Below are 14,130 nucleotides of genomic sequence, written 5' to 3'. Positions count from 1 at the left end.
GCACCTTTCCCTATATTGCTTTCAGTATCAGGAACGCTAGTTCAACTGCAATCTTATTGTTAATTTAGTTCTGTCACTTTAAATTTTCCGCACTTTTAGTTAGGCCCATGCGTATCTCGGTTTCCTAACAACGTGGGCTCTCTCCACTCCCCTTCTAAGCGAACCGTAGTGTTCACGTGATCTGCAATTCCTTAGTTCCCACCCACCGATAATTCCTCGACATGGATGTTCACCAATTGTTCAGTAATCTTAAGAAGGAAGCTGAATGTCCATTGTGCTTAGACACAGTCAAAGAACCCAAAACGCTTCCATGCTTGCATTCATTTTGTTTGGAATGCCTTGACAAACACGCTGGATACGCAAGAAGACGGCGAGAAACGATGATCAAATGTCCGGTTTGCTTGACTGACTTCAACATTCCAAAAAGTGATACGTTCTCTGATTTACCCACGTCGTTTCATCTCAATCGATTAGTGGATATTTTAGCCCTAAGAGATGATAGCGTGCAGATTCAGACATGCAATAGCTGCGACGATAACAGCGCTGTAACTTCGTATTGTTTTGTTTGTCAAAGCTTTCTCTGTGCAACTTGTCTTGAAGCGCATCAACGCCTGAAGGCGACGAGGGGTCACCGAAATGTTTTGATCGAGAAATTGCAAGCACAAGATGTCGAAGAATTGATTCACCGACCTGTTATGTGCACGCAGAAGTATCACGAAAACGAATCACTTGAGTACTTCTGCAAAGATTGTAACATTTGTGTCTGTATGAAGTGTGGATTCGTAAGTCATAGTCGTCACACCATGTTAGATATTCAACAAGCAGCAGAAGAAAGAAAGGTTCAAATTACAAAAGCCGTAGACGAAGCAAAGGCGGAAATTGTTGTTGTGGAAAGAAAAATGAAGAGACAAGTGGAGTTCATGAAGAAAAGCACAGACGAAATGTTTGCTTCTCAAAATAAGGTCACAGCTATCGTGGACGAACTTGTCCAAATTTTAAGGGAACATGAAGCTGCTGTGAAGGCAAGATTAATTCAAATCAATGAAGCACAGCAAAGAGATCATGAGACTCGAACAGAAGAGTTTCGGTTAACAGTTTCCCGGCTCAATGGATTTGTTGAACGCGGAAATGCTATCCTACATCGAAACATACCCTCTGAAATTATACGAACAGAACTGACCGTCACAAGTCGGCTAGGAGAACTTTCGAAAGCTGCGCGAGTAATGATCCTTCAACCACTTCATTTTAGTTATGTTACAAATGAGAAACTTGAAAAATACAGGACCATTTTGAAAAATTCAGGTCCAGGCAAAGTTATTGCGAGTTTTACCGATTCTGCACAATCGTTGGCGGGATGTGAACCAAAAGTTTTGGACACAATAAAACCGTGTAGCGGAGTGGTTTTCAAATTAACAACGAGAGATTCAGACGGAAATCAGATTTATAATAAAGAAGACAGCGTGACCGTGTCCATCCACCCTCCATCCGAAGTAAAAGAGGAAAAAATAATCAAGAATTTTAAAGACGGAAATTACAGCATTTCTGTTTACCCAAAACTCGTTGGTGATCATGACATATGGATTGAAGTGAACGGGATACCGCTGACACGGAAAGTAAAGATTGCACCGCATAAATACAAAGGTTCTCAACAGGAGCTTGACCTGCCGGGAAAAGCGAATTTTAACTTTCCGTGTAGTATTGCCCAAAGCGAAAAAACAGAAAATATTGCAGTGGCCAATTATAATAGTAAGAAGGTATTATTGTTTGATGCTGGTTTCAAGTACCTAAGAACTGTGGTGAATTTAAGCAAAAAACAAAAACCAAGATGCGTTGCATTCTCAAAGGGTAACGATTTAATAGTTGTTAGCGAAGACTCCTCGAGGCAGGGCGAAGTTTTAAGCAAAGTTTCCGTGTATACTGAAGATGGAAAATTCGTGAAACATATTAGCGAAGATTTAGTTAACCCATGCAGTGTTTCTGTAAGGAGTGATGGTAAAATAATCGTGTGTGATTCGGGTGATCTATGTATCAAGCTCCTCTCCGCTGATGGGGCCATATTGTTAAAGTCTTTCAGATTAGAAAACTATGACGCTTTTCCGTGGTTTGCTGTTTACCATAGAAAAAAGTATTTTGTGTCGTATCGTATGGGTCCTTGTGTGAAGGTTTTCAACGAGCAAGGGGAGTATTTGCGTGATTTTGGACAGTTTCACTCTCCCGCAGGACTAGCGATAGACAAGTTTAACAACCTGGTCGTTTGTAACGCTGTGCAGAGTGTTGCAGTGAGGAGTAGTGTTAAAGTACTTACAATGAGTGGAAAAGTGGTTCAGGACTTAGGTTTTCAATCCATGTCATCTATGCCTTGCTCTGTCGCTGTCACTCAAAATGGTGATGTGCTCGTTTCTGATGTAGAAAAGCATGCCATTTACATCTTTCGCTAATTAGGACTTAAAGCTTGGAGTAAACGGGTTTTAAATTTGTTGCTGTAGAATGTGTATAACTCCAAATAAAGGACAGTGAAATACTGAAATTTATAATACTGTACATAGTATGCATCATTTGATCGGTAAATCCCCTTCCATGCCAATGTTTTACATCGCTGTTAAGTTCCGCAATGATGACGAGTGTAGTAGATGAATTTACATTCAGAAATACACTTACATTACGAGGGGAAAAATACGTTTTCCGTCTAAGATTTTCCACCGTTAAGAAATTTGAAGAAAAATCATAATCTTACCGAGTCGATTTTGAAAACCAGAGTAGACTTTATAGTAGACTTCAGATCTAGCGTTGGTGGAAAGTTTCGATTTCTAGATGCTGTTTGGGAAATGAGCCCGTGTTCCTTTCCAAACTCGAACAAGAGGCGCGAGAAAAAACGGGTGAAATCGAGCCTAAATGTATCATTTATCCACTGTTTAGGGAAAGTGTGGTGTCTTTTAACTTTTATATTTTTGCGTCCTCCGATCACTCCAAGAGATAAGATCGTTGGCTGGTTTGGCATTATTTTACTGGAATGGTATCTGTCGTCAATTGACCAAACCAATCCAGCTTGAATGACCCTGTCTGCATTAAAACGATCCCGGTGGGATTTCAGTATTATGTTTTCATCTGGTCAAAGAGGCAGAAAAAATTCCACTTGATCCAGTCAAATGGTTCAGGCCCAAAGAAACTTGAGGACGTTTCCTAGTAATTGCCTCGTCTCAAAAGAAAGGTAAACTCCAGAAACCATTTGATATTTACGTCACCGAGGAAGAAAACTTGAAAAAGATTCTAAAAATGTTCTTTTTATCGCAGCTTGAGATCCCAAAGTACAACTTGCCCTTTCTAAAATTTTCTTTGAATGCGCTAAGACTGCAACGACTCTATTTCCGCGCTCGTAGTCTATCCACTCTACTTTTCATTCAACTTATTTATTCCTGTTTTCTCCACTTTCTGCATATAAACCCACACACAACCCATAATTCCTTCAATCGCTCTGACTAAGGGCTAACGTTCGAAACGTCAGCTTTTTTTACCCTTTACGGTGGTCAATTTACGTTTTCAACTCAGTTGTTAACGCTAAATTACCTGCTATCCACTCTACCACTGAGCTCGAAGACTCTACACCAAGTTGGATCATATTAGTACTTTTTAGGTTCATGTTCGGCACGCATCCCTCATACTGCGAGGACAAGCAACTTTGAAAACCTTTTGTGATTATAAGAATAAGAAAGATGGTGAATTTTACGCTCGGAAATTAAACTTGTACATACATAGTTTGAAGCTACACTGGTTTGCAGATTTAATGAATGTAACCTGGTTGCCGTGTGAACTTTAATATATTTTAAACTTGTACATGTTCTCCGTCTTGTCACAAGAGTAGGACACGACCCACTTGATATGACATATGGTTTCTCCATCAAAGATTATTTTAATGCAGACTTCCCGATCCCAAAAAGATAAAATCCTGTTTTTTTGGACGAACAGGAGCCAATTGATTTTCATCCATGGATAATGTGAGCTTCTGGTGAACAGGATCACTGACTTGCTGTTCGATCTTGCCCCTAATTACTGGGATTAGACTTCTTTTCCCAAGAGTTCGATTCGTTCGCCAAGAGTCATTGAATTTTTATCATACAGAAGTGACGAGAAGGCACCTTATGGACACGCAAATTTTGCGCAAGTTACTAAAGAAATGATTGCTTCTTGACAAGGCCTCTAATTTTGTTGTAAATTGTCTTATACTTTTTCGTCCTATTTCAGAAATTTCGGATATGCTCACGGCCATTTGTCTATGTATCGTGTTTCATGTGTTCGTCACATTTAGTTCAGGGATCGATCAGAAATAGTAGCAAAGAATGAATCCAGACCTAAGTTCAAAACACTGCAATATTCAGCTATTTTGATAATTTTAATTTTTTATTTTTAAATTAATGGTACGTACTTTGTCTCGTCCGTATCCCTTTGTCCGATCCTAGATTTGTTTTGAAATGCAAATGATTTGCGGGGTGCTGTGACAGTCCCAAGAGACCATGTTGTCATGGAGTTTACGCGCTAACTGAGCTGAGAAGGGTGTCTCTTGTGGCGAAGAACTGCTCATTCATCTGCCGGTCTAAGTAAATTTTCTCGTCGGAATGCATTTAAAGTATCCAAGGAAGAGGGATTTCTATAATTGGGAAGATCTACGGTAGGTTTAAAAGCAGCGTTTTGAAATTATTGTTTTTTCCAGCAGTTAGCATCCAGCGGCTCGCATCCTGTTGATCGAATTGCAATAGCTTTGTTCTCGAATCTTCTTTCTACTCATTGGATTCGTTCGATTGCGTTGTAATAGAGCACTACTAACATCAACTATCTTGTTTTTGTTTTTGAAATCAAACAGCTGTCTGGCAAAAGCTTTAGGGGTAAGTTCTCTTCATTAGATGACTTATTTCATTTCGCAACCCTCAATTTACACGTCGTGAAGACAACAAAGTAGATGTTCTTTTCGGGTTTTCTTTGTTCTTCTTTGTTCATGAGGGGTTGTGAAAGCTAATTCCAGTGTGTAAGTAATTTTCTTTGCATTTCGGTTCCGCTAATTCTCTTTTATTTATTTATTTCGTACTAGTAAAATGTGTTTTTAGATTTCTGTGAGTTTAGGATTGGGACGTAAACTGTTCGACATGTCCGGATGCATGGACAGAAATAATTAGTCTCGAATTAGGTGACATGGTAATTTTTGGTCCTCACTAATAATATTTTTCTTTCACATGTAGTTTCGAAAGGATCTTTTCCATAAAAATGTTCCCCAGGAACTTGAGAAGGATAGATCCAATGGCCTCAGCACAAAGGTATGTATACGAGAGGCTGAGAAGCAAGAGGAGACATCTTACTTTTTACCTCTGCGTGGGTAGATATAATATTCAGATCATTAAAGCATCCGAGGCCTAGCTGAAGTGTTTGTGGGTTTGTTTTTGGGGGGGAAGGAGTGGTCCAAGGGTTCCTGTAGCTCCCACCTTGGCTAAAATTATACTTTTGAAGTCAGTAACACACAAAACTGTAAATTCAGGCAGGAAAAAAAGACAACAACGTAATCTGAGGAAGCTATGCTGCATGCATTACTCTTTGCGCTTGTAACAAAATGTAATTTTTAGTTAGACACAACATGACAGTGATGGTCGCAAAGGTACATTGGATGGTACTTGGTGTAACCCCCCTTTTAACAACCCAAGCTGCACCCGTGTACATTGTTAATCCTTCATATTAGTTCCACAGATTTAAGAAATTTTTTTAGTTGATAAGTGCCTTTAGTTCTTGGGCAAGGACCTAATAGATGCTTTCTCCTAGTGCCTCTTGCTACAAGTTTAATGGGCTACCACAAAGACTTGCCAAATGGTTATTATTAGGGAGGGGGACTGGGAGAAGTCTGAAACATACTTTTTAAGTATCCCTTCCTTTGTAGAGTAGCATTACTCTTAGTTCCTTGGTATTTCACTAGCCAGAAAAAACTTAAGCAGCCATGTGAATCTGTCACATAGATAGATTGTCTTTATTTTTAAAGGAGACAAAAAATTTGACTAATGTTCTTTTCACTTTTTTCATTGCTGGCTTATCTTTGCCTAGTCCATTTCAAACATGCTGGATATCAAGTGTCTCCATGGTGACATTCACCGTACATACAATATGCATGATGCACTGTACAACTCAAGAGTCATAGAGAAAGCTGTTGAAATGCTCTCAAACAGATATTTAAGGTAAACTGACATGATACTGATAATCTTGGGATAGGGTGAGTAATTGTGTAAACAATCTCTGTAATGGTTGCTAAAAACAGTCAGTTGAGTGATTGTAGATAAAGTACACTGGTTGCTCAAGTTAGATGAAAGAGATAAAATGGAATAAATTGGGTAAAAAATTTATTTTTACACTGTTAGTGATATATATATATATGTTTATATATGTATATATTCAAGGTGTGTCTCACAAATTTTATTTTTAAAAATTTAAAGAATCACAGGATTGGGTCTGACTTTTATATATTTTTATATTTCAAGGCTTAAGACTCTGGGAAAAGGAAATTCCAGTAGTTGCCATGAAATAAATTCTGAAATTTATGACAAAGTGAATGGTTTTTTTTTTAATATCATGAAACATTGGTATATGCCTAAACAGTGGATAGCGTTGAAGGCAAGCTTTGATTGGCTACTCAAACTCCGAATACCCTTTTCTAGTCTCCTGTTTGCAACTCACACAAAATTTGCATCTGGAAAAGGTTTTAATTTTTGCAAAGTTAAAATCATCTTTTTGTGCTATATTAATTGTGTCTCTGTTTTAGTATATTCTGAAACAACAATTGACCTCCTCCTCTGTTAATATATGTAGTTGTAAATTATTGTGATCATTACACCTTATTACGAATAATCATTAGATGTGATTTCCTATAGATATCTAAAATATACTTCTTAATACCAGACTTTGACCCCCCTCACTCTGAAAATCTATTAAAGTTCCAAACTTTTTCCACATTCCTCTTCCTTGAAATTTTTAGTGACTCTCCTCCAACTGGGGAGGGATATTTTTCAAATCCATGTAAAAAAAATAGTTAAAAAATTTGTCACAAAGTTAGAAAACAATTAATCGCAACTTTCTGTCTCAGTTTTCAGGAATTAAGAGAAGTTCGTGTAGCTTTTCAGTTGTATGAACATGAAGACATGCTGGGTTTGGTTACAGATGAGTACACTTTACTTAGAACTTTGAAGGTGATGTTTATTTTTATCTCAGTAGGAATTCATGATACAGAGTGAATAAAACTAAACCTTTCACACCCTGACATTAGTATGTATATTCTCCATACTGTTCTTGCTATATTTTCTAAGTGACTACAAAGAGAATTTGTTCAACAATCAAGGGCTTCTTTAGTTGGTGATCATATCCTTTATTCTCATGATCTTAATGTTTGATTTATATTGTAAGGAGAAATTAGAAGCTAGTCACTCTTAGGGATTTAAGGGTTAAATGCTCTTGTTAGTAATAACATAGTTTCAAATAATCTTTTTCTCCCTTAAATAACAATATTTGCATTCAACAGAGAAAGCCTGATCTTGTGTTTGATATATGGGTAGTCCTCCTCTCTTAAATAGTGAATCTGCATTTTTTTGTTTTCAGATCTGCGGAAGAGCTGTTTCACCGGTAAAGCTGAAGCAACACGTGAGTGAAGCTCTTTTAACTTATTTTAGAATTATGACTAAATTCATATAAATTCTTGTCAATTTTAAATTTTTTTATCAAAAATTAAAAATTTTAGAAACCAATATGTGATGAAATCAGGAATACTAATTTTGATTCAAATAAAAGTTGATTGAAAGCCAGTCCTACTCCTAAGCTTTTGTACATATTGCATGCCTATCCTTTAAGACATTTGTGGGGTTTTTTTTTACAGATCAAACATATGAAAAGACAAGTTGCTGATCGTGTGATGCTTTATGAATTCTTGGATCTCTTGCTCTTGTGAGTAGAAGACTTAATAAAACATTGAAGGAGCTGCCTTTTTTCCAATAGAAAAGTAATAAATTATCATAAATCCATAACTGTTTTTTTTCTTCACTTACAAGTTAAATTTTTCTTTAAGATCACAACTGATTTCTTTTTTATTATTTTAAAGTTTTCAATTAGACTGATTTACATTAATTTAATTTTAACTATTCCCTGTTAGTTTCTGTGCCACTTGCTTCTGATACTTTGTTGTGAATTTTGTTTGAATTATAGAGATTTGTGACAATCATCAATGGCTTAACTGTAAGGTTAATCATCACTGTGTTTCAGGTGTGAACGGGACACTGAAGTGCAGCTTCAGCCTCTTCCACAAGTCACTGGTGTGGACAAGAATAATTTGTACAAGGTACAGACTGAATATGACTTTCTACAGAAATGCTATTTTTTGTAATTATTTGAACTGTAACTATAATTGCATTCTTAAAAATTAGCAAGGTAAAATTAATTCTAATTATAGTTTGCATTTTTTGGGTATTGACATTGTTCTCTGTGTCAGCTGTGTGATTTTCAAGCAGTCCTTTGCACAGAAGATGAGAAGAAGATTCGTCATTTAGACACTTTGTATGAGGTAAAATTTTGTATTACAATAGTGATATGATGATGATAATAACAAAAATTATGATATTAATGAAGAATACTAAAAAACATGCACATTAACTATTTAGATTGCCAGAGTGGATGCCCACCTCCTCTCACATGTATTTGATGTTACACTATTAACTGTCTTTTTTTTTTTTTCATGCCCCATGCACAGTGAAGCAAACATTCCCCCAGAAAGTCTCAAAAATCTTTTAAGAAGAGTTTGCACATTTTCTCTCTTCTAGCAAGGATCTGTTAGATCAAGTATGAGCCATAACAAGGATGTTCCTTCATGGAGACTTCTACACCAGGATTATTTTGTGGATAGTAACCCAAGAATAGAACTGGTAGGGAAGCTTAGTGAAAGTTTGCTTGTTTGGCTCAAATGTACATAATGGGTGGGGAATCTATCATGCCATTACCATGAGTTGTAAAGTGGAATAAGGTAGTGTTTGAGCTGCCCTCTTTCACAGTGCATTCTTTTTCACAAGTCAAAGAAGGAAGAAAACTAATAGCAAATGGCAAAGGTTTTGAACAAATTAGTTTGCACTGCACTATGTTGTAATAATGATTCTTGATTTTTTGTTGATTTCTTTTGACTTGTGCAGTGTGACTAAACTCAAAATAAGGGGTGTGGACTTATTGTCTCAGAATCAGGGGTGCCTTTTGACTCCTTGTCATTTTATTAAGGAATAACTTGACTCATGTGATGATACACTACAACCTTTTCTTATTCACAGCAAACAAGAAAGGAAACATAACAGATTTTGTGAATCTTTCTAAGTACCTGTTCCTTATACTTCTTCAAACTTCTTCTAGGTTAGCAGGCAACAGCAGAGATCCTTGGAACTTTGTGATCATTTGGATCACTCAAATAAAAAGGTACATTTAACGAAGAGAAATGTTTGGTTGTTGTTACTATGAACTTCTGTATACATCATGACATGAAGCCATATACTGTAGGTATGTAATGTGTGCTGAGAGATACTGACACATGTATACATTTGGTCTGCTAGTTTTATGTTGTGGCTAAACTTGTTTTCTTGGCATAAATTGTTTCCTACCAGTTTGTTTTTTATTTTTCTTTGGCTAGTAATTATGTGATAAATTTTGAATCTAGAAAAAATTTAAACTAGAACCTGTGCATACATTGCCTTACATTTCTGCTTATATTTGCCAGGTGATGCATGCCAGATGTGGCTATACAGGAACTTCCCGAAGAACTGCTTTTGTTGACCTCAATGATGTCAGTAGAAAATTAAAGCCACTGGAAAAACCTCCCCTCAAATTTGTAAGTTATCTGAGAAATTTGACAAAAATCAATCAAACTCTCCTTGCTGGTATCATTCATTTTTTTCCTGATGTAATATGCTGGGTACCATTCCTTGTCTCAGATGTTCAGGTACCTTAAGTGCTGTAATTGATCATATAATGATATGTGACACCTTGAAGACATATCTGCTAATTAAAGAATGGCCTGGAAATTTGGAGAATTTCATCATGCATTTGAAAAAAGTTGAAAGTTTATTAAACCTACAAAACATAGATTTATGTCCATGGGACATTTTTTAAATATTATGTTGATTATCAATCTCTGTTAATGTTAGAAAGCCCAACAGCACAAGGAAGAAGTTGAAGGTAAGAAATATGATCAATTTTGTCACAAAGAATTGATTCAAAAATTGGCTTGTGGTGATTAGTTTTCTGAACCCTTATTCAGGGTAAATTTAGGCTAGAATAGCCAATTTCATTACCAAGCCTCAGTGAGTGTTTTCTCTTAGTATTTTAAGCACTACAGGTAAACTGAAATTTTCAAACCAGTAGTCAAGAGCAATCTTTTAGCTGTTGTCATTTTCAAGAATTTCAAGCAATCTTTGAGTAATAAATTAGGTGGTAAATATTACTGGTTACCACCTGAAAGGGAGAACACTGATACCTTGCAGTAACTTTTTTGCTTGTTCCTATGACATGACTGTTTGCAACAGGCTTTTAAGAGTGTTTCACTTGTCCAAAACCCAATTTCAAGAGGTCTCATCAATGATAGTTATTGTCACTCGGCTGGTATTCACTCTGATGTTTGTGCATTTGTAGATGAAGGAGTTACAAAAGAAGAGGAACAACACCAGAAAATTGACATCACAAGATTAAGTGCTTCATCAGTAGGATCTTTCAAGTTTTATAGAGAATTTGATGGAACCACTTCAGCAAAATTATCAAGGACTTCAAAACTTGGACATCAGGGAATCCTAGTAACTCCAAGGGTAACGAAATATTTGATTGTACAAAGGCTGTTATTTCTAATCTAGGTTTGAATTTTTAGCTTATTTTCTATATCTCCTTACTGTGCTAAAGAATGCATGTCGGAGAGTCCACATTTCAATTCCTTTTTTTCTTGAATCATAAAACCCCCAGGAGTGACCAAAAAGGAATTTAAAAACAATTTCAAGCATAAAGGTATCAAGGAGATAAGAATAATATCAACTTGGGGAGTTTTCAAATTTAACATCAAATGCTCGGTGCCAAAATGACAAGAAATGTATGGCAGACAGGGTGAAGAATTTATTGTCAGACCTTGGGAGTTAGGGGTTTATGTAAATCAAATTGGAGGAAACATAACACATTTCGTAAAATAACTGTCTAACGTACAAAAATTTAGAAAGCTATCAGCTTACGAGCAATCCCTCATTGTTAGCGCTGCAGGACGGTCGTTTCTCCGCCTGCAAGAAGATTTGAGACAAGTCGGGGGAGAAGTTCGCTAGGAGTTTGGCACTAATAGTGAGGCTACACTCTTTGCGGACTTCTCGCCAGCGTGCGTTGCTTAAGCGGGCCAAATACTTTCATACAAAAAAAAAAAACACGTTCGTGCTGGAGCGCTGATAATGAGGGCCTGCGAGAAAAATATAAATCAAAGACTTGCATCTAACAGAGGGTCTAAAAATGGGTTACCTTGATCACGTTTAGAAACAAGTTCAAGTTAAGTTTTTTGAATTTGTTTATCCTCATAGGACCTCTACAATTCACATGTGATGTCACAGAACTTACAGTGGGACATGGAAACACAGGTTTGTCTCTCACAATCTGCCATGCTTTCATATTTATCCAATCCTAATGGCAAAAACTTGTAAGGTTATCAAAAAGTGGATTATTCTAAGTGACAGGTTACACAATCCATCTTTTTTCTTTGCAGTCCCAAAGGTTAAAACAAAGAAGTGATAAACACATGAAGGAGAAGTACTCTGGTTATTACAAAAAGCTGAAACTGTTTCAAGATCCTAGCGAAAATCCGGAAAATGAAGGTAATCGAGGTATTGTTGTTGATGATCTCACTGGCAAATATATATGATTATACGGAAATTCCCTCTTGAATTGTGAAATCAGAGATTGTATCGGTTTAATTTTTTTAGCGTTCCCACAGGTAATATTTTTTGACTACTCGCCAATCAGAATCTTTGTTCTGTCAGAGAGCTTTTTGATTGAATAACGTTGAAACAATATTATTTACATGAGCGCTATTAAAGCAGTGTTCTCATGACGTCTTTTCTGGTGACATTCCGCAGATATCAATTTGGTGTCTGATTTTAACTTTCCACGCACAAAGAACAGCCAATCATGAGTACCAACTGAATGACGATCAGTTTTATCTCTGATCTGTGTACATCAGAATGTAACTTTCCTATTTGAATACGATTCTAAAGAAAAAGAAAATCAGTGTGTAGTATGTTCTGTTTTTCGAGAAAGTTACAGATAATGTTAATAAACTAGCTGATTTATTTAAGCGCAAAACACTCTCGTTCATTTATGTTACTTTAACTGATATCCATGCTGTTATTGAGAAACATTTGCTTGAATTTTAGGTTCCAGGCAGTCCAAGGTTAAGGTATTTATGCCATTTTATCATTTGAGGCCAGAGGCCAAGTTGACGAAGTGTAAACGACAGTGTGCTTCAAAGTGAATTTGTGCGATTGCTGCATTTCTTATTCTGAAAATCTCTAGGCTGAATTCTCCTTTGATCCCTCTCCTTGAAAGCTCGCAGTATTCAGGATTTGAGGAGCAGGCGGTTAAAATTTAATAGATAAATTGTTATTAGTGATTCAAAACGGCGCGCTAAATTAGCGACGAGACTCTGCGCGCTAGCCTGTGTCACAGTTATTTCCGTTTCCCTTAAGTCAAGCGCGTGAGTCGTGAGGTGATCATAAGTCGTGAGCAGGCCCTTTTCTTTTGGTCTGCCATGGTATTTATCAGGGAGGAAGTGAGCTGCTAAAGCTAGATTTTCCAATGTTTCAAATGCGTGTCCCTCTCAAAAAGAGAGTGACAGTACAACCTCGTTTGTAAGGTCTCTCTCGTCTTTTCTCTTCGAAAGAAACGAGGCTTCTGAGAACGAGAAAGCCCCCTCCAGCTTTCGGTGCAGGGAAGAGAGAAAGCCTGGGCCGACGAGGTTGAGAGGTAGTACTCTAAAGTATGTTTGAATTCGTGATCTAACAGGAGATGCCAGAAAACAGTACAACTGCGGTCAAACCAGCAGATTCCGCTCCAGTAGAACTAGTCATTACACCACGAAAACAAGTTCCGGAATTAGATTCAATATACAACACGTTAATGGAGAGATTACAGAGAACGGACACCTTGTTAGACTTCGGCGAAGTCCGAGTTCAGGAATTTGGTTCATCAATGCCATCCAACATCAGCGATGGTCATTCTCTGACGACCCGAAAGTTGCGCTCAGAGCAAGTGACTCCCCAGAGGTTTGGAATGACAGGGAAGGTTCGACTTCAAAGACTAGGTTCCCTGAGGTCAACTCAACCGAAGGAGAGTGATGCTACAGAGAAACAAGACGAAGTTGAACAATTGCTGGAGAAACTTCAAGAAGCGAACCATGTAGCGAGTGGTAAAAAGGGTTTTTTAAATCCAAAACCCTTCGTTTTCGCTAAATGATGAACAATTTTTTGACTCGACAGAATCACGCACAGGCTACGAAGTTGTGCAGGGGTGTGTGTCAATATTGGATTTGTGCGCTCTCCTAGTGATTGGATGAGAAGACTCGCGTGCCCCTCCTCCCGACCAATCAGCAGACCAATTAGATGCCTTAACCTCTCTTTGCTTTCCACGCTCGAAGCAGTTGCTGACATCGCTTTACGTTGAGTTCTCATAAGCTTCTTTCAACTTTTTTCTTCTTTTTCTGACTGGCAGGTGTATAGGTGTATAGGTACATAGTTTTGGTTTTAAGACACACTCGAATTCGCTCTATCTTGAAACAGAAACATTTGGAGGTACAAGAATCCTGTCGTTTGTTTCAACAATTTAACCCTCGTAATGCAAATGACCTCACATGAGAAATGCTGTGTAAGAATTAATAGCCGAGAGAAATGTATGTAGAAATTTATCAAGAACACCTTAAAACACAATTGAGTTTCTACTGTAAAAATGTGTATATTTTTTCAGAAAATTAGAGTTTTAGCAAATATTTAACTTGTATTGTAATTCTTAAAAATATTAATGCACATAAATGAAATTAAAAATTTGATACGCAAAATATAAAGACGCAAATTG

General features: G+C 37.1%; 2 protein-coding genes across 3 annotated transcripts; both read left to right on the top strand.

Annotated features, from left to right (window-relative positions):
• The first annotated feature begins 162 nt into the window (after positions 1-162).
• On the top strand, positions 163-2,531 carry LOC149039013 (E3 ubiquitin-protein ligase TRIM45-like). The gene has a single exon (XM_089183655.1). It carries the CDS (start codon positions 222-224, stop codon positions 2,436-2,438), a length of 2,217 nt encoding a protein of 738 aa, XP_089039781.1. The 5' UTR covers positions 163-221; the 3' UTR covers positions 2,439-2,531.
• Positions 2,532-4,301: 1,770 nt separating this feature from the next.
• On the top strand, positions 4,302-14,113 carry LOC113675473 (uncharacterized). 2 transcript variants are annotated; one of them, XM_027192057.2, is made up of 18 exons: positions 4,302-4,663; positions 4,856-4,877; positions 5,229-5,303; positions 6,076-6,206; positions 7,109-7,211; positions 7,618-7,659; positions 7,892-7,959; positions 8,275-8,350; positions 8,501-8,572; positions 8,829-8,930; positions 9,403-9,465; positions 9,764-9,874; positions 10,191-10,221; positions 10,675-10,844; positions 11,589-11,645; positions 11,771-11,879; positions 12,438-12,460; positions 13,066-14,113. In XM_027192057.2, the coding sequence occupies exons 1-18, from the start codon at positions 4,611-4,613 to the stop codon at positions 13,513-13,515; spliced, it is 1,758 nt and encodes a 585-aa protein (XP_027047858.2). In that variant the 5' UTR covers positions 4,302-4,610; the 3' UTR covers positions 13,516-14,113. The 2 variants fall into 2 exon arrangements, with proteins under 2 accessions (XP_027047858.2, XP_089041239.1); XM_089185113.1 differs by having other exon boundaries at positions 4,564-4,663; positions 4,856-5,017.
• Positions 14,114-14,130: the final 17 nt, after the last annotated feature.

The sequence above is a fragment of the Pocillopora damicornis genome, chromosome 10 (genome assembly GCF_964200805.1).
Source record: "Pocillopora damicornis chromosome 10, jaPocDami1.2, whole genome shotgun sequence".
In the NCBI taxonomy this organism is placed as follows: domain Eukaryota; kingdom Metazoa; phylum Cnidaria; class Anthozoa; order Scleractinia; family Pocilloporidae; genus Pocillopora; species Pocillopora damicornis.
Note: the sequence above shows the minus strand (reverse complement) of the source record. Positions and strands in the feature narration are given on the sequence as shown.

What these genes read in the sequence shown, in the direction of transcription:
- LOC149039013 (XM_089183655.1), top strand. Translation starts at nt 222, where the DNA reads ATGGATGTTCACCAATTGTTCAGTAATCTTAAGAAGGAAGCTGAATGT.
- LOC113675473 (XM_027192057.2), top strand. Translation starts at nt 4,611, where the DNA reads ATGCATTTAAAGTATCCAAGGAAGAGGGATTTCTATAATTGGGAAGAT. An exon ending in TTCTTGGATCTCTTGCTCTT is followed by an intron (nt 7,960 to 8,274) that starts GTGAGTAGAAGA and finishes ACTGTGTTTCAG; the next exon opens with GTGTGAACGGGACACTGAAG. An exon ending in CCAGGCAGTCCAAGGTTAAG is followed by an intron (nt 12,461 to 13,065) that starts GTATTTATGCCA and finishes GTGATCTAACAG; the next exon opens with GAGATGCCAGAAAACAGTAC.